The sequence below is a fragment of the Peromyscus californicus genome, unplaced genomic scaffold (genome assembly GCF_007827085.1).
Source record: "Peromyscus californicus insignis strain IS unplaced genomic scaffold, ASM782708v3 Scaffold_4__1_contigs__length_199733344, whole genome shotgun sequence".
NCBI lineage: Eukaryota > Metazoa > Chordata > Mammalia > Rodentia > Cricetidae > Peromyscus > Peromyscus californicus.
In genome coordinates this window covers 363,810-391,234 of record NW_026294562.1, presented here as the reverse complement: position 1 = coordinate 391,234, position 27,425 = coordinate 363,810, and the positions used below count along the sequence as shown (strand labels likewise).

At 42.0% G+C, this 27,425-nt stretch overlaps 1 protein-coding gene across 2 annotated transcripts; it reads left to right on the top strand.

Annotated features, from left to right (window-relative positions):
* Window positions 1–1,660: 1,660 nt before the first annotated feature.
* Dennd10 (DENN domain containing 10) lies at window positions 1,661–25,614 on the top strand. Of its 2 annotated transcripts, XM_052714022.1 has the most exons (9): window positions 1,661–1,781; window positions 4,274–4,470; window positions 6,893–6,972; window positions 9,738–9,886; window positions 11,218–11,329; window positions 13,823–13,923; window positions 17,747–17,854; window positions 19,426–19,520; window positions 23,857–25,614. In XM_052714022.1, exons 1-9 carry the CDS (start codon window positions 1,727–1,729, stop codon window positions 24,031–24,033), a joined length of 1,074 nt encoding a protein of 357 aa, XP_052569982.1. In that variant the 5' UTR covers window positions 1,661–1,726; the 3' UTR covers window positions 24,034–25,614. The 2 variants fall into 2 exon arrangements, with proteins under 2 accessions (XP_052569982.1, XP_052569983.1); XM_052714023.1 differs by lacking the exons at window positions 1,661–1,781; window positions 6,893–6,972 and having other exon boundaries at window positions 4,356–4,470.
* The last annotated feature ends 1,811 nt before the right edge of the window (window positions 25,615–27,425 follow it).

The window sequence follows — 27,425 nt, the reverse complement described above, 5'->3', positions numbered from 1 at the left end:
TGGGATCCCAACACCCACATGAAAAGTAGTGTCACTGTAATCCAAATTCTGGGGAGGCAGAGACAGGAGGGTTCTGAGGGATTGCTGGCCAGAAAGTCTAACCAATCAGAGAGACTCTGTCTTAAAAAATAAAGTGGAGAGCTAGGGAGATGGTCAGTGGGTACAGTGCTTACTGCACCAGCAGGAGAACCTGAGTTCAGAACCTTAGCACTCTCATAAAAAGCCCAGCAAAATGAAACACATCTGTTACACCAGCCCTGAGTGTGTGTTTGGGGGCAGGAGTGAGGGGCTAGCAGACCCTGACCTGGCTGCAATGTCTAGCTGCAATGTCAAGTTCCAGGATCAGTAAGAGACTCTGTCTCAGAAAATAAGAGGAAGACACCCAACATACCACTGGCCTTCATATGTGCACACCTGGGCAAGTGTGCACCCATACCCTTGTACACATGTATACACACACACACACACACACACACACACACACACACACACACACACCAATAAATTATTTAAATGAGGGGTTAGAGAGATGGTTAAGCAGTTAGGAGCACTTGGCTTCTTCCAGAGGACCAGGTTCAATTCCCAGCACCCACATGGCAGCTCCCAACTGTCTATATCTCCAGTTCCAGGGGAATTGGATGCCCTCTTCTGGCATTGTACACATGTGGTGCACAGACATACATCCAGGCAAAACACCCATACACATAAAAGTAAGAAATAAATTTTTAAAAATGTTAGATTTTAAAAATATTTAAATGATTTTTTATCAAAGTTACATAACATAAATTCACCATTTTAGAGTGGGTTATTCAGTGGCTTTTAATATATTCACAATATTGGGCAACCTCTATCCAGTTCCAAAACTTTTTCATCATCTGTAAGTGAAACTCCCATACCTATTATGTAATTACTCCCCATTCCCTGGCTCACTGATGACTGCCAATTTGTGCTTTTTGTTCTTTGTTCCTGCTTTTTCTAGCCCCTTTCTGCCAGTAAGGCCAACCTTTTCTCAGCTCATCAATTAGATCTTTAGGGGTGTGTGTGTGTGTGTGTTCCTAGAGTAAGATTTAATGCTGAGGAAAAAGCCAAGTTTATGAAAAAATGATTTTTCTTTTCTAGAAATTGTGCAAAGGTCTACTTTCAGAGGGTGTGTTGTGTAGGTCGCAGCAACACTGCCCTTGTTAATCTCTCGTCAAACATCAAGGCAACACTATGAAAATGAGTCGATTTTTTTCTTTTTATAGTTGGTACGTGTGTATTATACTTAATAGTATACTTTAGGAAGTCTTGACACTCATTGTGAAACACCTCATTCCCTGACACCTGCAGTATTTTGTTTTCTTCACGGCGTTTATCACTTTGAGCTGTCCTAGTATTATTATTTTATCCAATTAATGTCCCTCACCCTTACTGGAATGCTTGCTTTCTCCCGGTCAACAGTGTTCCCAACACATATTAGTTCTCCAATTATTTTTGTTTTCATTTTTGTAATGAACCAGTGAACGGAAACTCCATTTTTAAGGTACTACACAAACCGAAGGGTGAAACGCTGGCTATGTCTCTGTGATGGAACAAGCGCCTAAGAGAAGGAAGTCTCGGCCAGGAAAGGGAAGCCAGGGCGGTACCTGCAGGGTCGGCTCCGCCCGGGCGGAAGGGACGGGACTTGTGATGGGCGTGGCCAAGTGAAGGGGTGGGGCCTGCGGCGCGGACCCGGGAGCGGCGGAAGATGGCTGCAGTTGTGGCGACGGATACACAGCTGATGCTCGGAGTCGGCGTGATCGGTAAGGACGCAGGCTCTCTTCCAGCCAGGCCGCGCCCAGCTCCGCCTGGGTTTTCGGATCTGTGAGGCTGTCCTGCCAGGGAGGGGCGGACCTGGGCCGTGAAATTCGGCCTCCTCACCGTCCGGACTGACTTGGGGCCTGCGGGCAGGCGGGGCTTGAGGCTCTGGTTGATAGCCCGGCCCTGGGACTACGCGTTTGGAGAGCTGGGGCTCGGTCGCGGGTGTTTGCAGCTCTCCGAGAGTATGGGTGACGCCCCAGGAGCCCGGGGGTGCCATTGGCAAGACACCCCAGGAAGTGGTGGAGCCAATGTTGGAACCCGCGCAGGGTGACCTGGAGCCTCCACTTCCACGGTGAAGTACTTCTTATCAGTTGATCCAGATGTCCCTGCTGCATGGTCACATTTGTGACCCCGGCTAGTTTATAGGAATTCATGGTGAGGAAGTTCATAGGTATCTTTGTGTGTGAGTTTTGTGCATTCCAAGCAGGCAGTAGGTGACCGCACTGGACTGCACGAATGAATGAACCTTTATGAATGCCTTTGAATAGTCTCGCTCCTGAGGTTCTAATACACCCAGACACTATCCTTCCTTGAAGAGCACAAACGTGTTGCTTAAGCTTAGCAAATAACTGCACTGATTATTTTTCAGAAGTTCAAAGGAATGTCTTTATCCTGTATTCATTCTGTGTAAAATTTTATTTATTTTGCATGAGTTTTTCACTGACTGTTTGACACCGTGTGCATGCCTGGTGTCAAACGGAGGCCTAAAGAGATCATCAGATCCTATGGAATTGGTGGCACTTGTGAGCTGCCATATGGGTACTAGGAATTGAACCTAGTCCTCTTAAAGAACAACCAGTGCTAATTCTTGAACAACCAGTGCTAAATGCTGAGCCATCTTTAGCCACCTTGTACTCATTTCTAATGAGATTTTTTTAAAATTGCTTGAAAACAAAACCTAAGTACTTCAGGCATCTTGGACTTGTCGGCACTTCAGAATTAAGGTTGAGTTAAACTGTGAAGATCAGAATGACTTACAAATAGCCAAGTGGTGGTGGCACGCCTTTAATCCCAGCCCTTGGGAGGCAGAAGCAGGGAGATCTCTGTGAGTTCGAGGCCAGCCTGGTCTACAGAGCAAGTTCCAGGATAGCTAGGGCTATGCAGAAAAACTCTGTCTCAAAAAAAAAAAAAAAAAAAAAAAAAGAGTTAAAAGCATATTTGCCCGAACAACAGCTCTTTAGTTTTTATTCTGGCATGATTTAAAAGGTAGTTACTTCTAAGCTGGGCAGTGGCACTGCAGAGGCGGCTGCGGGTGAATCTCTGAGTTTGAGGCCAGTCTGGTCTATGTAGTGAGTTCCAGGATACCAGGAGCTACACAGGGAAACCCTGTCTCAGGAAAAGAAAGATACTTGTTTCTAAGGAAAGAGAGTATCAGAGGCATAGTGACACAAATCTATAGTTATCAGCTACTTTGGGGACTAAGCCAGCCCCTCAAGTTCTTTATCTCCTTTTTTGTGACTGAGATGTTTGTTTTGTTGACAGAATTACATTATGAATGGATAGCTTTGATTATTGTTACTCTGAAAATTTGGCAGAGTTGTAGAGCTCTTGCCTAGCATGTAAAATTCATGGGGTTTAATCCCCAGCAAAAAGTGCAAAATTTAAATCTAGACTGTATGTGTAATGTGAGTTGAAGGAGGATTCATTATCTCCTTCATTGTTGCGAAAGGGGAATGAAGGATCAAACCCAGGGCTTCAAATGGCTCTGCCTATATGCCTAGACCTCTCCTTTTTCCCTCTTAAGAACCCAAGGCTAGTTTTTCATTACGGTTTTATTTATTTGTGTATGTAAACATGTGGCAGGCTTGTCCATGTGGAGGTCTGAGAACAACTTGTGGGAGCCAGTTCTCTCTTTTGACCATGTGTGTGCTTGGGGTCAAACTCAGGTCACTGGGCTGCGTAGCAAGCACTTTTACCTGTTTTTGTTTTTTTTTGTTTTTTGTTTTTTTTTCCCCCCGAGACAGGGTTTCTCTCTGTAGTTTTGGTGCCTGTCCTGGATCTCGCTGTATAGACCAGGCTGGCCTCGAACTCACAGAGATCCACCTGGCTCTGCCTCCTGAATGCTGGGATTAAAGACGTGCGCTACCACCGCCTGGCACTTTAACCTGTTTTACTTAGGTGACCTAGAACTAAAGTCATGAATCTGCCTGGCATGATGTTGCATGCCTGTAATCTCAACTCTTGAGTAATAGTTAGGAGGAAACAGGAGTTCAGGGTTACCTTAACTACATAGTTTGTGACTAGCTTTGGTGATCACAGACAAAAACAACCAAATACAAATCATGAGTTCATACAAATTTTGGTCTCAAGTGCTCTGAGTTGCTTTGTAAAGTGGGTTGTTAAAACTGATTCCACAAAGTGTTTCTGAGTAACCAATCAATTCACTTCCTTGCCGCTGTTTGACATTCTCACAGTGACCATCTTTCCACCATAGAAAAGGACACTAACGGAGAAGTTCTGTGGGTGTGGTGTTATCCTTCCACGACAGCCTCATTAAGGAATCTGTTGCTCCGAAAATGCTGCCTAACAGATGAAAACAAACTTCTCCACCCCTTTGTCTTTGGTCAGTACAGAAGAACGTGGTTTTATATCACTACAGTTGAAGTTCCAGATTCTTCAATTTTGAAAAAGGTATGACTGCTTCAAGGTTAAAAAAAAAAAAAAAAAAAAAAAAGCCGGGCGATGGTGGCGGCACACGCCTTTAATCCCAGCACTCAGGAGGCAGAGGCAGGCGGATCTCTGTGAGTTCAAGGCCAGCCTGGGCTACAGAGTGAGTTCCAGGATAGGCTCCAAAGCCTCACAGAGAGACAAAAAAAACAAAAACAAAAAAAAACAACCCAGTATATCTAAAGTGATTTAAGAATATAAGCTGTAGACTCTGTCTTTCACAGTACACACTTGAAAGCATTGAATATTATTTTCACTGGGACTGTTCCCTTTTACACTCCATCATTGTACGAATATTGATATCCACTGTGGTTAGTTGAACGCTCAACAGCTTGAGGACATGTAGTCTCTATCAGAGTTATAGTCTGGTGGACTAGAGATATTTAGGCAGTTTCAAAGCCATATTGAATAAAAGTGAGACGTGTTTTCCATAATTAAAATCTGTTTTAGGGCTAGGTATGGTGTCTCATACCTTTAATCCCAGCAGTTTGAAGACAGGTGGGTCTCTGAGAGTTTGAGGCCAGCCTGATGGCCATAGGGAGTTTCAAAAGCACAAAACTATTTTAGAAGCTGGGAATGATGGCACATGCCTATAATCCCAACTCTTAGAAGGCTCAGGAAGGAGGATTGTCAAGTTCAAGACCAGCCTGAACTACATAATTCATTCCAGGTTAGTAAAACTTTAAAAAAATTTTTTAAATTGTGTGTGTGTGTGTGTGTGTGTGTGTGTGTGTGTGTGTTTTGCCTGAATGTATGTCTGTATGAATGTACCACATGTGTGTCTAGTGCCTGCAGAGACCGGAAGAAGGTGTTAGATTTCTTGAGACTGGAGTTAAAATCAGTCATGTATGACTGTATAGGTACTGGGAATAGAATCCAGTCCTCTGCAAAAGCAGCCAGTGTTCTTAACCACTGAACCACTTCAGTCCCTTAAAAACTTTTTTAAAGACTATAATTATTCTTGGCAGAGTTAAGATTTTTTTTTAATTTACTTGTAGATGATAAAGATACATTATGAATTTAAAATGATTATTAAGAAAATCTGTGTCATAATTAGACTTTTATTGGTATGTTGCTTGCTGTGAGTAGTAAGTATCAGTGTGACCTGGGGAATAAGTTATGTGGTTTCCTTTTTGTTGTTGTTTTGATTTTTTTTGAGAAAGGGTTTCTCTGTGTAGCCCTGGCTGTCCTGGAACTCACTCTGTAGACCAGGCTGGCCTTGAACTCAGAGATCCCCCTGCCTGTGCCTCCTGAGTGCTGGTACTAAAAGTGTATGCTACCACCCAGCTAAGTTACATGGTCTCTAACTTCAAGCAAGCAGAGTTTCCAAGAGAAAGATAAGGAAACAAGTTGCTGAGTCTCTGGCACGTACATGGGGTGCCTCTTTTCACTTTTCACAATTAACTTTTGAGCCATAATGGGACAGTATGAAGTATGTCCAGAATATAAAGAATAGTACTAAAAACTAGGGAAATCACTTAGAAAGAGTTATAGGGTTCTTAGAAAAATGTAAGTTTGGAAGTTTCAATGTATTATAAGATCTTTGCATTTTGTTCAGTAAGTACTTTTTCTCTTTGGTTTGTCTTGAGATAAGGTCCCTTATAGCTCAGGCTGGCCTCATACTCACTGTGTAACTGAGGCTGGTCTTAAACTCCTGATCCTTCTGTCTTTCTTCCCAAGTGCTTCCATTACAGATTTGTGCCTCCATGACTAACTTCTTATATTCACTGTGGTAGGTTGGTTGTTTCTTTTTCAAATTTTATTTTTACTTTTATTTGTGTGCATATATGCCCATTTGAGCACAGGTGTCTTCAGAGGCCAGAAGAGGGCATCATACCCCCAGAGGTAGAGTTATAGGCAGTTGTGAGCTGCTCTGTGGGTTCAGGGATTCAAACTTGGGTCCTCTGTAAGAGTAGCAAATGCTTTTAATTGATAAACCATCTCTCTATCAGTTCTTTCTAAAAAATTTTGATGCATCCATAAGTGGATGTGACCCATGTTTGGATTATAGACTCCAAGTTACAGCAGCATTCATATCACATCTGTGGTTCAGATTTCAAAAATAATAAGATTTAGAATAGTCCAAAATATATGTTTTTCAGCAGAACACAGTGGCATACACATATAATCTAGCACTTGGGAGGCTGAGGCAGAAGGTCTCAAATATGAGACCAACATGGGCTACATGGTGAGACTGTCTCAGAATAAACAAGGATAAACAAGTGAAGGTTTTGACATCTTGGTCTTTTCTTTTTAATGCAACTATGTTGTGTTCAAGAAGTTTGTTAGAATAGAATAATACTGTAATCTGTTACAGTAAGTATCTATTGAATCCTATTCAAACATCTTTAAAAAGCGTGCTTTTGTTTGTTTTTTTTTTGGACAGGTGACTCATTTTTCTATTGTTCTGACCGCCAAAGATTTTAACCCAGAGAAATATGCCGCCTTCACTAGGATATTGTGTAGGTCTGTATGAAAACTGTGTTAAATGCTAATTCACCAAAATGAAGATCTCATTCAGTAGTGACTCAGCAGATGTCCACATGAAGGAAACAAATTCAGTCTTCAGTCTCCCTGACTTAATCCATTGTGGCTTTGCAGAGGCTGATTTGTAAAGAGGGACTTTGTCTTTGCTGTGTGGATTTATCTTCTGATTTGGGAAAATGGGCCAGGGGAGGAGAAAAAGCAGTTTGTCTGGCTTTTGTAGTTCCTGGGCATCTCAGATTACTTGCCACTTTCGGTCTGTCACAATCTTTCATATATATTAGGGACATTGGCTTTTTAATGATGGCTTTTCCAAGGTTTTAGTTTTCCTGTTTTACTAGTATCACTATGTAACATGCAATTATAAATGTCATATGTGTCAACTCACTCACCCAATAGTTTTGTGAAGAACTGAAGGGAATTTTTGTGTTTCTCACTGTAAGCCTAATAAGTAGTTTTTTGTCTTTTTTACATATGTACCTCCCACACATGGACATGCACATCAAAGAAAAAAATTGAAAAATGAAACTCCATTACCTAAGAGTTTCAGTTAGATTGTATTTTAACCAAATGAGGTTTTACTGTTTATGTAACTAGCCATTCTACAAGACTTGCTGCTGCTCTTGTGGCACTGACGTAGGAGGTTGTTATTGATAGAAGAATCGAGGTCCAGAAGCTATAAACTGAAAACACTGTAGAGGTGTTTTCTAAAAAGCATGAGGCTCCCATTGCATCTGATTTACCTAGTCAAGGCTATTTACCCAGCTGAACTGAACAGGAAGTATTTTGGAGTTCAGAAGGCAGCATTGTTTCAGATGCGACCTCCAATTCAGGAAGCCTAGAAGTTGCCTGGTTTCTGTAGTGCATAGTGTTTTGACGTTCTACATCCTCCTCCTGTCAGGGGGCAGAAGGAATGAGGACTCAGCAATTGCCAGCCACTTCCTGTCCTCTGTTCCTTCCTGCTTCCCTATGCTCAGTTCTACACATGTACTCTTGCAAAATTCCTCCACATGTCCCCACACACATGTGCCTGATATCATTGTACACATTCATGGACAGATACCTTTTCATGATGATGAGGCAATTGTGGAGGACTTATCTTCATTTCTGGGGAGAGAACCAGGCAGATGTGCTTCCTGTGACATACAGCAGAGGCCACTCAGGAAGGCTTTAGTCCCTGGGGTGGCATCCTTTGCCACCCCTCCCTTGATCCTCTAGTTCCTGCAGCTAATGGAGTTTTGTGCACACCTAGAATCTGCTGTACATGCCAGGTGTGGCAGGCCTGAGGACTGCTGTCTAAACGTGGTCCTCTGGGCTACACTGCGTGGTTCTCCCACAGTCTTTTCAAGGGGGGGGGTGTGTTCTTTTCTGTCTCTCATAGCCTAAGGTTTCATCTCATCAATCTTATGTCTGACTTCTCCATTACTATAATTGGTGTCTGTTTATTATGTTGATGAATTTTTTATTAAGAAGCACATAATAAAAAAGTATCAGTAATACAGGAGTCTACAATAAAATTCAAGATTCCTCCTGCCTCTTCCCCAGTCCCAGTTCATACAATCCCTGCAATATCCTCTCTTTGTATAATCTTGTGTTTGAATTAGTAGGTCAGTGGCCATACCTGAGAGCTCACAGTATTTATTGTTTCCCACCTTTTTCTCAATTTGTAGCTTGAAATAGTAAGCATTTAGTAATAAGTTAAACTAGCTTTTTTCCCCCAGTTAGTCTACAGTAAATATAATTTTCAAGTAGTCAGTTGTAAAGTTCAGTTTTCAGTTTAATTTTCTCAGTTTTCTATTACATTAGCTGCTGAAAGGCCCAAGTATGCCCATTAATGTCTTTTTATTCTTTAGTGCTGTGGATCAAACTCAGGGCTTCAAGAAGGCTAGGTCCACCCTTGACTACTGAAGTATACCACTAGCCCCAGTGAAGTTTCTCAAGCAAAGTATAGCTCTAAGCCTGATTTGGTGGCTTAGGTCTTTAATCGTAACACTCTGAAGGCATAGACAGGTGGATCTCTCTGAATCTGAGGCCAGACTGATCTACATGGCAAGTTCCAGGACAGCCAGGACACAGAGAGACACTGTCTCTAAATAAATAAATAAATTGCTGGCTATAATGAGTAAATAATTAAATAAGAGAGGAAGAAGTAATCTTAGTTGCTCAGAGGAAAGGATTTCAAGGGAAAGAGACTTAACATGTGGCTTCTATAAATGCATCTGGCTTCCCCATCAGTGTTTTTTTGAAGTTTTAACTTGATGACTGATGTCTGTGTTTATTACTGGAAATTCTAAAGAGCATGGATTTCTTAACTATCTAAATGTAGTTAGTTACCTCTAGTATCACTTATAATAAGCATGGGTTCTATAGCACTGTTTTCTCTGTGAATGATGCTTTGAGCTCTTGTCAAAGGAAGTTGGGGCAATAAAACAGTTGTGTGACTGAAATAAGAATACAGTATTTCTGGGAGTAACACAGCTTTAGGAATACACTGTTAATTTCTCCTGTATGGGGACTACATCTCCAGATGGCAGGAGAGAGCCTTCCTCAGAGGAATAGTCCACATCTGTCAAGTGTTGTATTTCAAAGTAAATTAGAGAAGAAATGCTGTGGACAGGTTTGCACATTTGGAAATGCTACTAGGTTACTTTATAATCGAGAAAGTACCAGTGTTTAACCTTGGTGCCTTTCTCCACATTACCGTACTGCGTAAGAAGCATTGTCACCTTTTTTTTTCCATCTCACAGAATATATCTGAAATATGGGAGCCCAGTTAAAATGATGGAGAGTTACATTGCAGTTCTCACCAAGGGGATCTGCCAGAGTGAAGAAAACGGCTCTTTCTTTAGCAGAGACTTTGATAGTCGAAAGGCATACCTTGCAGGCTCCATCAAAGGTAAGAAAGAAAGAAAAGACTGGGGTTTGGAGAGATGGCTCAGTGGTTAAGGGCATTGACTGCTCTTCCAAAGGACCTGGGTTCAATTCCCAGCACCCACATGGCAGATTATAACTGTCTGTAATTCCAGTTCCAAGGGATCTGACACTCATGATAAAATACCAATGCACATGAAATAAAAAAATTAAAAAAAAAAAAAAAAAGAAAGAAAGAAAAGAAATGAAAACCCTGGCCAGCAGCAAAAGCCCCAAGCCAAGGTCATTTTAATTTGCATTTCCTACACAGCAGAGTACATCGTTTCTTATGTTGCCTTCTGACTTAGAATTCTGTCAAAGCAAAATATTTTGTGACAACCTTTTCCATATTGTGTCTTTTATAGAAATATTCTTTTAGCTAAATTCCATGGTTCACAGTCTCCACTGACTTCCATAGTTTTTCTTTCCTCACATCTTAGCCATTAACTCTTCCTGTTAGAGAACTACAGCCACGGGTATAGTCTTTAATCCAGCGCTTAGCTGAGGAATTTACAATGACAGGCAGCCAAGAGCTAAGCCACAGATCTTGGGGTCCTCTGGAGGTGGAGCTGCCTCTCTTCACATCCTTTAACACTGCCGGCTGGTCCCCATCTGCTGTCTTTAGTAGTTCCTGAGCATTTGGTTGAGGTTGGGTGTTTTTTTATGACGCTGAAAAATGTTGGTTCTATTTCGTATTATTTGTTACACTTCTGTAGCTGGAGAATTTCTCTCCAGCTCCCGCCAAGTCCCGCCAGTCCCAGAGCCCACTTATAAAATAAACACACAGACTCTTACATTTTTTAAACTGCTTGGCCATTAGCTCAGGCCTATCATTGTCTAGCTCTTACTCTTATATTTAGCACATTTCTATTAATCTATACTTTGCCACGTGGCTCGTGGCTTATTGGTACCTTACATCTTCCTTGTCCTGGCGGCGGCTCCAGGCAATCTCTTCCTTCCCTTCCTGTTTCCTCAATTCTCCTCTCTGTTAGTCCCGCCTATACTTCCTGTCTGGCTATTGGCCAATCAGTGTTTATTTATACAGAGCGATAGCCACAGCACACTTCTTTAGAAGTCTGGTGTCATCTGTGTATCCAGAGTCCCCAAAGGGCATTGCTGGCAACTATAATAAACATCCTGGTAAGCAGATGATTAAACATACCCATCCACCAAACGAAGTATGTCTGCACTTAATAGCATTTGCCTAAATGTAGCCAGTATATTAAAAGTGGTTTTGTATTTATATGACAAGAATTCTTTTTAATGGAAACTTTATGCCATTATGTATTTAATGCAATATTATCTTTTTATTTTAAGACATTGTATCTCAATTTGGAATGGAAACTGTTATCTTACACACAGCATTGATGTTAAAAAAACGAATTGTTGTCTATCACCCCAAAATAGAAGCTGTCCAGGAATTTACCAGGTACCATTTTTAATTACTAAAAAGTATAAGCTTTCCTGATAGTTGGAGATACTAGATGTTACTGTGTACTGTATTCTGTTGCATATTTGATAAAAAAGAGCATGGATTAGTCTGAGTAAAATACCATTTTTGTGATTCAGTTTAGAGCTAGTAGTTCAGGGTTACTGAATTTGGAAAGATTTTTATTCAGCTTTAGAAATAAGACACTTGGAAGGCAGAAGTTGCATTTGGGAGGGAGAGGCAGGTGGATCTCTTGAGTTTGAGGCCAGCCTGGTCTACAGTGCTAGTTTTAGGATAGCCAGGGCTACACAGAGAAACCCTGTCTTAAAAAACAACAACAAAATAAAGACCTGCAGATGTGCACAGATAGACAAGAACATCCCAGGGGAGGAAAGGCTCTACTTAACATTTGTTTGGTATATATGCTTATGTATGTGTGTGTGTGTGTGTGTGTGTGGGGGTGGGTGGGTGGGTGGGTGGGTGCTTGGAGTGGTGTATGTGCACACATTCCTAAAGGAGTACTGACAACTATTTCTTAGGCAGATACAATGAGTTAGCAAACTTTTGTTTGAAAAAAAGTAAGTAGTTTAGGCTTGGAGCTGGAGATATGGACTCAGTGGGTAAGAGCACTGACTTCTCCTCTAGCAGATCTGGGTTTGAGTCCCAGTACCCAACATAGTGACTCTCAACAATCTATAACTCCTTGGGCACCAAACACACATATATTGCACAGACATGGATTCAGGTGGAACACCCATACACATAAAATTAAATAAATGAAAATTAAATATATATGTATGTATACACACACACACACACACATATATAAATATATATATAAAATAAGTAAATATTTTAGGCTTGTGAACCATGTGTCTTTGCCAGTTTTTCAGCTGCCTGGCTAGCAGGAAAGTAACCCTAGACAATATGTATGTATGTGAGTGAGCATGGCTGTGTCAATAAAACTTTATTTTCAAAGTTAGACAGCTAGTCCATGAGGCCTAGTTTGCTGACCTCTGTTTTAAGTAAATTGTTCCTTTGATTCAGTTTTACCTGACTGTCATTGTTAGTGGTAAATGGGGTTAGGGGGCGGAACTTTTTGTTTAAATCTAATTCATTCTTAAATTCATTTGTTTTAGGTTTATTTAATGAAAATAAATGGGACACCTTAAATTGTAAATCTTACTCATAATAAAAAATGCAAGGAAGTAGCATTCTTATGTTTTATGAATGAGAAAAATGAGGCAGAAGGCTAAGTGTTGAGATTATGAAAAGGTGAAAAGGCTTTGTAGACCCAAAGTCCTGGGTTAAAATCATGAAATGACAGGTTGTTAGTGTGTGGCCACATGGAAGATACTGGCTGTTCTGAGTCTCCATCATTTTAGGATCATAATACAAAGTTGATGAGCTTGTTTCCAGTACTGGGAATAATTTATATAATGTGCTTTCCAAGTGCCTCACCCTTTACACCTGCTTTAAAATGATTTATACATGTCACCAAACCTGGAGTTGTGTTTGTCCTGTCTAAGGTGAGAGGGCCAGAGTTTTCACCCTGTTCCCTCTGTATTTGACCTTTACCTCATCACCTTCCTGTCTACATTCTTCTTAAACTGGAGTATCCATAGCTTCTGAAATGTGGTTTCCTGAAGCTGCACATGAATTTCTCACACCTCCCTGCAGCACTTGTTTTTAAAATTTTTGTTTATTTTCTGTGTATGGGTGGTTTGCCTACCTGTATGTCTGTGCACCATGTCTGTGCCTGATTCCTGCAGAGGCCAGAAGGGGGCATTGGATCCACTGGGACTGGAGTTATATATGGTTGTGAGCTCCTATCTGGGTGCTGGGAATTAAACCTGGGTTCTCTGGAAGAGCAGCCACTACTCTTAACTGCTGAGCCATCTCTCCAGCCTCCTGCTTCAAATATTTCTGTTTAAACCTGTGTGTTGTCTGAAAACAAACAACACATTTTGCAAGTTTGGCTAGAATTGTAAATATAAGGAGACTTCCAGAAAACTTGTCTTGTTGGAACTAGTTTGGGTATCACCCCAAACATCTCTAGCAGTTTGCAAACTTCACCTTGAGCTTTTTGTAGCCAATCTGACCCAAAAAGTAGTTTAATATGTTGCCTTCTCTGGGTTTGGTGACATATACCTATAATCCCAGCACTTTGGAGGCTCTGGCAGGAGGATTGTCATGAGTTTCAGGCTAGCCTGTGAAACATAGTGAGTTCCAAGCCAGCCAGGGTACAACACCTTGTCCCAACACACACACACACACACACACACACACACACACACAGAGCATTGACACAACATTGTTTTATTGTCAATCCAGAGGTGTTAGTACATTTAAGGCTTAGTTTCTTCTCTGTTCTTGAATAGCTATCCATAGGACTTTACCCTGGATGTTTCCTCTTGGGAGGAGAAGGAGCAGGCATGTGTCCAAAGTGAAGGCCAGCAACTGTATGACTGAGTTTTTGTCTTTATTCCTTAGGACGCTGCCTGCCCTGGTGTGGCATCGACAGGATTGGACCATCCTGCATTCTTATATGCACCTCCATGCTGAAGAACTAGAAGGCCTGCAGATGTGCACAGGTGCATGAAAACATCCCAGGGGAGGGAAGACTGTGGGGCGTTTACCCACCAACCCCACAGCTCCCCAGAGTTTTCTTGAGTGTGAGCAGCAGGAAATATTAGATAGAAGGATTTATTGCGGAGAATCTTGCAGAGATAAACAGATAGAAAGTAAAGGATAGCCTCGAGAGGGCCTGGAACCTTTTCCAACATGCCCCGACTGTCTCTGCCCTAGGGTTTTTATAGAGATGCCAAGGGGTGGAGCAAATGACCTCCTCCCCCAGCACAGCCAAGTGCAGACCATCTCAGACACCTGCACTCAGGCCGATGGTCCTAATCATCCTCTATGTGGACCTGCTGGGTAAAGCCACGAGGAACCCGAAAACGGGCTCCCACAGAAGACTCTGCTTATGTTTATTTGGTGGGGCATGCACATATTGGTAAAATGAGTAATGAAACTTTTTTTGCAAATACAATGATTTTTTTTCCATTTAGAGCCAGGTGGTGGCCGCGCACGCCTTTAATCCCAGCACTCGGGAGGCAGAGGCAGGCGGATCCCTGTGAGTCCAACCTGGTCTACAGAGCAAGCTCCAAAGCTATAGAGAGAAACCCTGTCTCAAAAAAAAAAAAAAAAAAAAGTGCAAGTTTTTTTTTTTTTCCATTTAAAAAATGTTTTTTAGCCAGGCAGTGGTGGCGCACGCCTTTAATCCCAGCACTCGGGAGGCAGAGCCAGGCAGATCTCTGTGAGTTTTTTTGAGGCCAGGGAAACCCTGTCTCAAAAAAAACAAAAATCAAAAAAAAAAAAAGCTTTTTAAAATTTGTAGTAAAATGCACAAAGTTACCATTTTTACTTTGGGGTTTTTTTGTTTTGTTTGTATGTGTGTGTGTTTTCCTGATGTTAGAAATTGAATATAGGGCTTCAGGCATGCTAAGCAAGGACACTACCACTGAGCCATATTCCCAGCCTTAAGTTAATCAGTAATTTGATTTTGAGTGTTTAGGTTTTTTATTTTTGGGTTTTGTTTTGTTTTGTTTTATGTTGTTTTTTGGTTTTGTTGTTGTTTATGTTCTTTTTTTGAGACAGGGTTTTTCTCTCTGTTAACAGACTTGGCTGTCCTGGAACTCACTGTGTATACCAGGCTGGCTTTGATCTCACAGAGATCTGCCTGCCTCTGCTGGGATTAAAGGCATGTGCCACCACCACCTGGCCTCAAACCTTCTTTCTTTTTATTATTCATCCATTCACTTTCTGGTGCTGAAAACTGAATATACTGTACCATTTAACTATACTCTAGCCCCTGTTTTCATTTTTTTTATAGGAATGATCACTTGGATCCAGGACATCTATTGAATAATTTCATTTTTTAGTAGTTAGTGCCACTCTTTTATGTTTCACATTTTGTCATGTGGTTTATTGGGGTCTGACTTTCATTGGCAGGTTTTCCTTTTGTTGCTGATGTTTTTGCTTTCTTTACTTGAGAATGTAAAACTTTAGCAATGGGAAATTATTCCCCCAAACAAAACAGTACTCAGGGTATGACTCAGGTTCAAGCACTTGCCTAGCATGTATGAGGCCCCCGCTCAGTACCCAGCACTGTAAAACAATAAACCCCTTATCTTTTTATAATTAACTTGCTCTCTGAAATAATCAACATGTGGGAACCATCACTCTAAACAACACCAATTCTTGAAGTCTACTGATTCCCTTAGCAGATATTGTATCAGATCTGATAGAACCAAAAGATGGTCCCTGTGTCATCCTTGACAACCTAGACATGTGGTTGTGGCTTTCCTGGGGACCAAGATCTGAAATGAAGACAATGGTTGAGTCCATTGTTACTTTTGGACATCCTTTTTCTTTGTTTTTAAACCCAGAGTTGGATTTTTTGTTAAAAGATATTTTTTAATATGTTTTATACATGAGGATTAAGAGAAAAAGAGAGGAGAGGCACTCAGAAAGACAGACACATGGGTGTGGGCTTTTTGGGGTGGTAGTATTTGAAACAGGGTTTCTGTGTAGCTTCTCTGTAGACCAGGCTGTCCTCGAACTCACAGAGATCTGCCTGCCTCTGCCTCCCATGGGATTAAAGGTGTGTTCCACCACTGCCCAGCTGAGGATGGACTTCTTTTTTTTTTTTTTCCCATGGAAAATGATGCATTAGGCAAAAATTTTATTTCCAAGTTCTTCAAAAGTTATTATAAACACAAACTTTCCTTCTAAAAGTGTCCCCAATTAAATCAAAGGCACATCACCCCAATAAAATACTTGTGACATTAATTCTTTTAGATTGTAATATTTTCACATTTTGTTTTTAACCAATTGCAATGTTCTGAATGTAGGTCACATTTTAAATATTTTTTAAAGGCATAAGCACATTTTTAAGAGCTACAAACACAATTATAAATTTTAAACTAAAGGAACTAAAGAAAGAGCTAACCAACCTCACCCAGAATGGGCAATCTAACGCTACATCAGCCCTTTCAATTGGCTAAGGAGCATCTCCCAAGTCTACTGTCAAAGTAAGACTATATCGCATTAAAAAATAAAAACCGTTTTCCTTTAAAAAATCAAGATATCGCCGGGCGGTGGTGGCGCACGCCTTTAATCCCAGCACTCGGGAGGCAGAGGCAGGTGGATCTCTGTGAGTTCGAGGCCAGCCTGGACTACCAAGTGAGTTCCAGGAAAGGCGCAAAGCTACACAGAGAAACCCTGTCTTGAAAAAACCAAAAAAAAAAAAAAAAAAAAATCAAGATATCAATTAGTCCCCCAATTTTATATTTTCATTAAGTAATTGTAAATTTTTTTTTTTTTTTTTTTTTTGGTTTTTCGAGATGGTTTCTCTGTGTAGCTTTTGCGCCTTTCCTAGAACTCGCTTTGGAGACCAGGCTGGCCTCGAACTCACAGAGATCCGCCTGCCTCTGCCTCCCAAGTGCTGGGATTAAAGGTGTGCGCCGCCGCCGCCGCCGCCGCCGCCGCCGCCGCCGCCGCCACCGCCACCCCCCGGCAATTGTAAATTCTTATGAAAATGTTAGGAAAATTACAAATACTGTTTTTGAAAATAAAATGTTTCCCTCCTAAAATGCAAACACCCAGTAAGTAAAACATCCTACATCCCAGGCAGAGCAACACAGGTTCTATTAGGGAAGAGGTGCGTCTTAGTAAATTTGGTGGTGAGGTTAAAAAAAAAAAAAATGATTTCTGTAGAATTTGGCTTTAGGAGCAGGCAACAGAAAAGGTGATTTGGCCGTTGAAACTGTTTTCTTGGGACGTGGTGGCGGTCATCCATCACCGTGTGCTTCCCCAGCGACCTTCTTCCCAGTCTTCCCAGTAAAGCGCAGGATCTGGGCTCCCGGAAGGGATTGCTTCCAACTGGAACCCCAGCAGCAGGGCATCCTTGCAGGCATTCTGCATGCAGTACTGCTGAAGGTCTGCGGCTGTCCGAGAGACCTTGATCCTCTCCACGCTGGCCTCAAGCTTGAGCTGCTCCACCAGGCGCTGCATGGTGCTCACGCTGGCCCTGGAAGACATGGTGGCCTGGGGATGGACTTCTTTAAGAGAGAGTTACCTACTTTCTGACATTCTTGACCCAAATAGCATTGATGAAAAAGTAAATGCTTACTTCAGCCCTGTTCTTTCACATTGAACTTAAATTTTAGAACATTTTGAGCCATATGTATTTTGATTATATAGCACTAATAAGTGCCACTACTGGTACAGCTAATATTCCTGAATAATAGAAAACTGAAGAAAAGTAGCCAATGAGCTATCAGATTGAGTCTCCTTCTGAGACCTTCACCACATGCTTTCTTTCTGCTCCAGTAATTTGATCAATTTGCAATGCAGGTTACATTGCTGGCTTTGTAGAATTGGAGGTGAGCAGCAGACCAGACCTCTACGATGTGTTTGTGAATCTGGCAGATAGTGAGATCACCATCGCTCCACTCGCAAAAGGTGACTTTTTTTTTCTATCTCTGTTCCAGTATTAACATGAGGTACAAGCCAAGCAAGCAGCTTTATGTTTTGGGCTGACTTCTTAAAGACAGTACTGGTAACTTGCTTGGCATCTGCTGGAGCTGGAGGGATTTCTCAGTGTCCAGAATGTACAGTTTATCCCTGCAGGTCTACATGTGTTAGACAGGTGGGATTGCTGCTCATAGCTTTTGTGTGATCTCTCAATGGTTCCCAAATGTGGGAGCAGCTGAATGCTGGCTGTTAGGATTCTGTGTTAGAATCTAGCAACTTCAAATGAGTAAAACCAGAATTGTTCTCTTTTCATTTGCTTTAAAATTTCAAACATGACCATGTTCATGTGGAAAAAATGAAAGTAGAAACAGACCTTAGGAAATATTACCTCTTACAAGGCTAAAATTATAAAAATATGGCCATGCCCAGAGCCAGAAAGGATGGCACTGTTTGTAGACAGAAGTTTCTGTCCCACCAGCAACTCCCAAATAGCCAGCAGCCACTTCCTAAATATTTGACTCAGAGGCTTAATATTACTTATGAATGCTCGGCTGGTAGCTCAGGATTATTACTGACTAGCTCTTACACTTAAATTAACCCATAATTCTTATCTATGTTTAGCCACGTGGCTTGGTACTTTTTCTCAGTACGGCATTCTCATCTTGCTTCCTCTGCCTCTGGCTGGCGACTCCTGACTCCATCCTTCCTCTTCCTAGAATTTTCCTAATTTGGCTCTCATGCTCAATACCTTTCTGCCCAGCTATCAGCAAATCAGCTTTATTATTAACAATGAGCATAATCCACAGCAACTGCCTACTTTCTGTTCTGATTTACAGAACATGCTCATTCCAACTGGCACCATCTAAATAGTGTGTGTCCTTTACAGTGATACACAGAACTTTCTGTCTCACAGCATCTGTAATTCATGTGACCAAAGAGGTTTCCTTTGCATATTTCCAAGGATATGAACATGCTATGTGCTCTTCTGGCATCCAAGAGCCTGGCAGGAAGCTCTTCTTTCACAACCTTCCTGCCAGAAAAATGCACTTAAATTCTTCCCCCAACACCCCCCCCACCCACCCCCACCCCCAATTTTTTGAGACAGTATCTCTTCATAGTCCAGGCTGTACTAGAACTCACTCTGTAAACCAGGCTGGCATGCAACTCAAAGAGATCCACCTGGCTTGCATGCAACTCAAAGAGATCCACCTGGCTCTGCCTCCTGAGTGCTGGGATTAAAGGCGTGCGCCATCAACGCCCAGCACCACTTAGATTCTTAACTGTAAAGACTTGGTCAGGCTTTTGCTCACTTGTAGTCAGTGTTTTTCATTCAGTTTATCAGGCAGATATGAAGGGGAAATCTGGTTTGGCATTGGTGATAATACTTCCAATATGCTGTTACATTTGTGTTGGGAATAAAATGGAAACCTGGAAGGTTATCTGTTGCCTTTGAAAAGTCCTTTAGTGTGGTCTTTGAGATTTTTAGTTGGATGGCTTGATTATTTTTTATTATGTAAAATTCTAAGTCTTCATAACAGCATTCTTTCTGCTTTCATCAGAGGCCATGACAATGGGCAAATTGCATAAAGAAATTGGTCAGCTAATTGTGCAGTCTGCAGAAGACCCAGAGAAGTCAGACAGCCAGGTTATACAGGTAACCCTTGATCTGCCTTATGAAGCATCCTGTAGCAACCTCCCTGTACTCTCTCAGAACATAGTAGCAGAGTGAAGTGTCAAGGGACGGGCTAACTGGCAATAATAGGTTTTGCAGTGGCCAAGATAATGGTGGATGGGCATGGGGGGGTTGGGACAGGTCATTACAGGGGCTGGTACTGAAGCCAGCCCCAGTGGTGAGAATTGTAACCAGTGAGTGGGCTGGAATGCCTGTGAGGGCCACCAGTGCATTTCATCCTGCTACAAGAATTTTCTTGGAGGAACAGATGGTGAAACAGTAACTTTGGAATCAAGTCTCCACTTTTGAACTCTGAAGAGTTCATTTAAGCTTTTCATAATAGGTCTTTGAGGAGCTGTTGATCTGTTAGCAGATGCCAGGGGCAGCAGGCTTGGCAGGTTGGCTGACAACACTGTTCTCTCGGCAGTGCTGGTGGCCTGTGCAGCATGCACGGGAAAAGTGGGTGGGTCCCTCCTGGGACTGTGAACTGGCTGTTGCCTCCCATCAGCATTAGAGCAGAAACACTCATTCTTTTTAGTATCACTTTAAATTTATTCTTTGAGAATTTCACACATATATACAGTATACTTTTTACTTTGATAGATATCTACTCCCTACTTCTGGATCTCTCCAATAGATTCCTTCCCTTTTTCTTTCTTTCTTTCTTTCTTTCTTTCTTTCTTTCTTTCTTTCTTTCTTTCTTTCTTTCTTTCTTTCTTTCCTTCTTTCTTCCTTCCTTCCTTCCTTCCTTCCTTCCTTCCTTCCTTCCTTCCTTCCTTCCTGTTTATCTATCTATCTATCATGTGTATTGTGTGTGTGTGTGTGTATTGGTGTTTTGCCTGCATGTATGTCTGTGCACTATATTACACACAGAGATCAGAAGAGGATTTTGGATCTCCTACAATTACAGATGGTTGTGAGCCACTGTGTGGGTGCTGGGAACTGAACCTGGATCCTCTGAAAGAGCAACAAGTCATCTCTCCAGCCCCATGTCTACCCCCCAACACACACACTGAGTTCAGTTAGTGCTGCCCATATGCACATGGGTGTGGGGCTATCCACTGAAGCATGAGTAACCTACCAGTGACTACAACACCAAAGAAAAGTGACTATCCCTCCTCCAACAGCCATCAGCTGAGCTGGGGTAGGGCTTCATTGTCCTCTCCCTGTCCATGTTGGAGTTGTAACTTGATCTTGTACAGGTTTTGCAGAGTTAATCACAGCTGAGTTCATGAATGCTACAGCCATGTCAGTGTTTCACAGCTCTCCTCCCATCATCCAGCTCTTAGCTTCTTTCCACCCTCTCTTCCATGGTTCTGTGATGTTCTCTGAGCCTTGTGGGGTGGTGATATAGCTGTCCTACATAGGTTTGAGCATTCAGTCACTTATTCTCAGCACTTTGACCAGTTTGGGTCTCTGCATTAACCACTACTCACTGCAAAAAAAGAGCCTCTCTGACCAAGGTTGAGAGCAGCACAAGTCTATGGATATAACCATAAATGTTTAGAAGGCAGTTTGGTGATATGACCATTTAGAAAACAGCAATAGTACGTATCCCCCTAGTATGAACTCACCTCTTCCTTCGACCCCCAAGTCGTGGACTTTTGACCAGGTTTACAGTAGCAATCAAGAGTTTCCTCCTGTAGAGCAGGCTCAAATCCAGTCAGAAAGCAGATGATTGTTACTCTATAATAGTCCTGTCATTATTGCACCAGTGGTGGGCACATCTTGCCTTATAGGTCACTTTTATAGTATTCAGGGTATAATATGAGATAAGACCATTGTAGTCTTTTCTTCCTCAGCAACCTATATATTTAGCACATTCTGGCACTATGAAAACCAGCAAGTAGGGGGGAAATTTGTTGATCAGTTTCAGCTGACACCATATACTTACAACCAGTAAGTATATGGTGTCATCAGCAATAGGGTCATAACATCTAGTTACAGTGGGCAACAAAGAGCAATGGCAATTGCCTGAGAAACAGCCATCCCTAATGATGTTGGTCAAATACAGAGATTACAGTTATGGGTTATTTGGATTATTTCTCATGGATTAGAAGTGATACATAGATAATTCCACATAATATATGAGATCTTGGGAAATTAAGTGATAAATGTTCAAAATACTTGAATGCATTTATGATGTCAGCAAAACAGGTAAAAGACATGACTTTAATGTGAGTTCCAGTGAGTCACCTGCCCCTCAGGAGTGCCAGTTACTGAACAGGCATAAAGCCCATTTGGCAGGTGCCAGGTTACTCTGCTGTGCAAATGGGGAAAGAGACTCATTCGAAGAATGGTACCAATAGAATGACTCTTAATCAGCAATTCTGCTTCTAGGTGAATATTCAATGGAATTGAAGGCAGAGACTTGAACAGACTTTTGTCACTAGTAGCATTATGTGTACTCAATAAAAGATGGAAGTGACCTGGTTATCCATCAGCAGAAAGAGTGGGTAAAACAAAATGTAGTGGGCACATACAATAGAATATTATTCAGCCTTTGAAAAGGAGAATCTAATAACCAAGAGTAAACCTTCAGGGCATGGTGACATGTTGTATGAAACAAGCCAATCATAAAATGGCAGATACACGATTCTACTTAGATAATGTATCAAAGTAGGTGAATTCATTGAGAAGTAGAATACAGGTCACCAGGGTTCTACAGGGAAGAAAGGAGTTGACTGTTCCTGGGTACACAGTGCCTGTTTGGCATGGTAAAAACCTTCTAGATACAATACAACATGGTAACTATACTTTTTTCTTTTGAATTACTGTGTGTATGTGCATTTACATACAACCTAGAATTGGTGCTTCCACTGTAGGACGTAGGGATTGAACTAAGGTGGTCAGGTTTTCACAGCAGTCACTTTTACTCACTGAACCATCTTGCCCATGCTCGTGGCAACTGTTCTTTATTATTATGTTTGTGTGTGTGTGTGTGTGTGTGTGTGTGTGTGTGTGTGTGTGTGTGTGTGATCACTGCATGCATGGAAATCAGAGGACAGCTTTCAGAAAGTTGGTTCTCTCCTTCCACCATGTGAGTCTTAGGGATTGAACTCAAGTTAGGCTTGGCAGTTAGCTTTTACCTGGAGGACCTGTGGTGTCTTTTTTTTTTTTTAAACAGGGTTTCTCTAAGTAGTCCTGGCTGTCCTCAAACTCAGGGATCTGCCTCAGGGATCTGTCTCTATGGTGATATTTTATTTGTGCACCCCAATAAAACTTACTGAGAGATCAGAGGAGTAGAATAAGACACAGCCAACCTCACCTTACCAACTCCTCAGCCTCCAGAGAGAGCTAATTCCTGTATGCTCAAGCCTATGTACTTTTCTGTGCCTTGCCATCTTACTTCCTCTTTCCACCCAGCTACATCACTTCCTCTTTCCGCCCAGTTGTATCACTTCCTGTCTGTCTGTACAGACCTCCATGGTTAACTAGTGCTGGGATCTGGGATTAAAGACTTGTGCCACCACGTCTGGCTCTGTTCCCAGTGTGGCCTTGAACTCACAGAGATCCGGATGAATCTCTGCCTCCTGAATGCAAGGATTAAAGACTTGTGCTACCACTGCCTAACCTATATTTAATGTAGTGGCTGGCTCTTTCCTCTGATCCTCAGATAATCTTTATTGGGGTGCATAGTATATCAACCACATGTCTCTGCCTCCTGAGTGCTAGGATTGAAAGTATACAATACTGCGCTTGACTCACTGTGTAGACCAGATTGGTCTTGAACTCACAGAGATCCACCTGCCTCTGCATCCTACTAGGATCAAAGTCAAGTTCTACCATACCAGGCCTCCACAGTGACTTTTTTTTTATTTTGGTTTTTCAAGACAGGGTTTCTCTGTAGCTTTGGAGCCTGTCCTGGAACTCACTTTATATACTAGGCTGGCCTCGAACTCACAGAGATACACCTGCCTCTGCCTCCCTAGTGCTGGGATTAAAGGCATGTACCACCACCACTGTCCGGCTGTGACTATTCTTAGTATCAATGCATTATATGCTTAAAAATAACTAAAATGATTATAAACACCTCTGTGACATTGATTTCCTAAGTTATTTTGTTTTAAGAATTTATGAGAGCTGAGCATAGTGGTAGATGACTTTAATCCCAGATCTTGGGAGGTAGAGGCAGGTAAATGTCTTGAGTTGAAGGCCAGCCTGGTCTATAGAGTGAGTTCCAGAACAGCCAGAGAAACCCTGTCTAGGGGGTGGGGGGTGATTTATGAAGTCAGTCTGATAACAGAAATAGGATTCTAGGAAATAACTTGACATTTTTAGATACTAACATACTGTGTATTTTTCTGTTCTATTAAAGGACATTGCCCTAAAAACAAAAGAAATCTTCACCAACCTGGCACCATTTTCAGAAGTGTCAGATGACGGGGGAAAGATTGTCCTCAGTGTTGAGGCACTGAAGCAAAAGCGATTCCCACCTGCAACAGAGAACTTCCTTTACCATCTAGCAGCAGCTGAACAAATGCTGAAGATATGACTGTCCACAGCAAGCCCTACAGAACTTCCCTTTCATTCCGAGTACCCAGTGGCATTATATAGTATTGGAATTACAGAGGAAATGTTCTATTTTTAATGGTTTATTTCCAAGTATTGAGATCTGACCTGAGAAACACATAAAAACAATCGTCCTTTTTTTCTCCCTGCCAATTTGATCCAGTGCTAGACAGTGTTTTAACTGCTGTCCTAATGGTAGGAGCCATACGCTGTCCCAGAGTTTAAGAGTCGCACACAGATTAACACATGCAAGCCTTCATTGTGTACCCGTTTGTCTCACTGTAGCCATACACTTAACGGTTTATTTTCAGAAAGCTGCCTCACAGTTTGCTTTTTATTCTTCTAGGAAAAAACTTGAATTCCTCATGGGAGATTTTACTTTCTGAGCCAAACTGCTATGTTTTCTGCAGAATTATCTAGAATATCATTCAAGAGATAGTGCAGTTGCACTTTCTTGTAATAGAAAATGTTTTGGGGCCTTTGAAAATTTTGCCTGTATTATACAGGTTTTTCATAGATTTTGTACTTGAGTAGACAGTTCCAATAACCCTTAGATGTAAGCATTCAGCAAAACATCAGCCATTGGTACTCTTGGACTAACTGCTGTTGGCAGTGCCTTTGGGAAAGAAGCCAGTCCCTGTAACAGGAGCCCTTTTAAATGTAAGAAAGAACCCTCTGTTCTTGTTGGCAGTGCTGGAGCTAGAACCTGGGGCCTTGCATACGCCAGGCAGATGCTTTCCCACCAAGCTAAACCCCCAGCCCAATATCCCTTTTTTTTCCAATATTTTTTTTTTCAATATTCTTTCATATATTGGTAAAGGAACATCAGAATCAAATTGCAGAGGCCAGACTAGACACTGTCTTCAGGTGACTACAGTAAAAGTAATCTGGCCACATCATAAAGGATACTGTTATTGGACCTTCTTTTTGTTTGTTTGTTTTGGGGTTTGGGGTGTTCCCCCCCCCCCCCAAGGTTTCTCTGTGTAGCCCTGGTTGTCCTGGAACTCACTCTGTAGACTAGGCTGGCCTCAAACTCAGAGATCTGTCTTCTTCTGCCTCCTGAGTGCTGGGATTAAAAGCGTGCTCCACCAGTGCCCAGCCTATTGGACCTTCTTAATTTGAGACCTTAAAATTGCCAAATAAGCACAAATGTCTAAATTAAGCATTCCTATGTCTATTCATGTTAATTATGAAAGGCCACTTTCCTTCAGTACAGTTGCAGAACCTTCAAACCTTATCAGGAAACATGTCTACTGGGTGTTTCTGCTGGGCGTGGTGGTGCACACCTTTAATCCCAGCACTTAGGAGGCAGAGGCAGGCAGATCTTTGTGAGTTCGAGGCCAGCCTGATTTACAAAGTGAGTTCCAGGACAGCTAGGGCTGTTACACAGAGAAACTTTGTCTCAAAAAAGTTAGGTCTTTTTAAAACCTTATTGTTAGACATTTAAGTAAAAATAAAAAAATAGCCTTTCCCTCTTGTCCTTGGGTGGGAACAGAGAGGACCTGAAATAAGTTGTTTACTGGAGCTAACAATTGAAGATTAAATTTGCACTTTATGAAAAGAACTGCTGGTATCTTTGTCATTTTCTCCCTTTTCTTGCAATACTGTACAAATTACAAAATTATGATGCAATAGAAACATTTTCATAAAGTTTTAAGTAGTAGTAAGGAAGTCTTCCATCTGGAGATTTTGCCCATCTTGTAGTATTTTTGTGTTTTAATTTATGTGTATGACTTTTGCCTACATATATGTTCATGCACCACTTGAATACCTAGTGCTCATGGTGGTCAGAGGCATTGGCTTTCCTAGGGCTGGAATTATAGATGGTTGTGAGCCAAACCTGGGTCCTCTGCAAGAATAAGTGTTATTAACTGCTGAGAAATCTCTCTAGTTCCTACCTTTTATTTATTTTTTGAGACAGGGTCTCACTATGTAGTTCTGGCTGGCCTTGAACTTGTTACATAGGCCAGGCTGGCCTCAAACTCAGAGGTCTGCCTGCCTCTGCCTCCTGGGTGCTGGAGTTATAGATGTGGTTACTACACTTGACTACCTCTTTTTTTTTTTTTTTTTTTTAACCCTCCTACTTATCCTGAGCTTTTCCCACACACAAAAAAAGATGTTTAACTGGGCGGTGGTGTCGCACCCCTTTAATCCCAGCATTTAGGAGGCAGAGGCAGGCGGATCTCTGTGAGTTCAAGGCCAGCCTGGGCTACAAAGCGAGATCCAGGAAAGTCACAAAGCTACACAGAGAAACCCTGTCTCGAAACCCCCCCCCCCCCAAAAGTGTTTATTTGTTTATATGTTTGTGTGTATACCATATGTGGGGGTGTCAGAAGAGGGTGTTGGATCTTCCTAGAGCTGGAGTCACAGCAGCCACATGGGTGCTGAGAACAGAACTCATGAAAGAGCATCAAGCACACCTAAATGCTGAACCACTTCTCTAGCCTATGGTTCTCTACCTTTAGTTCTGTGCCACTGAGCCATGTGGTAGGTCACTTGCTGATTTTGTCTTTTGGGGCTGCTGTGATACTTTTTTAAAACCCAATTTTGGAATAATTGTCCTGCAGACAGGGAAACTGAAAAAGCATAGACACCGGTGAGTTTAGCGTGGAAACATCACTGCAGTAACCAAATGTGTGTATGTTCTCCAATGACAGTCTGCTAGGAAATAGGACCAGTCAACAGTTCTTGTGGTAGTGTGGCCAGGACCAGATCTGATAAGAGAAACAAGGAGCTATGGGCACCTGTGGAAGAGGTACCTTGCTCAGTACTGTGAGCTCTCAAGGCCACCACAGCTTCTGTAAAGGATCAGAAAAGCCCACATGTGGGGCACTTGCAGGTCAAAAGAGAGAATGGCAAGAGATGAGTAAGAGGCTTTCCAAGGGTGTTTGGGTTAGAATTTGGTCTCCAAACACAAGCAGGAAGGTTCAGAGAGCAGCCAGAGCAAGCCAAAAAGCCACAAGGCAATGCCAACAGGGGGTGCTATTGCACTGAACTGAGGCTGCACCTAAAGCCTTGGGTTCTTAACACATGAAATTATGCCCTTCTGGGGTGAGCGGTATTGTAGCTTGAGTTTTCCTGCCTGGCCCACAGTCAGGGCAAATCTCTCTCACCCGCCAGTCCCACAGCCACTCAGACCCGACCAAGTAAACACAGAGACTTATATTGGTTACAAACTGTATGGCCATGGCAGGCTTCTTGCTAACTGTTCTTACAGCTTAAATTAATCCATTTCTATAAATCTATACCTTGCCACATGGCTTGTGGCTTACCGGCATCTTCACATGCTGTTTCTCATCATGGCGGCTGGCAGTGTCTCTGACTCAGCCTTCCACTTCCCAGCTTTATTCTCCTCCTTGTCCCGCCTACACTTCC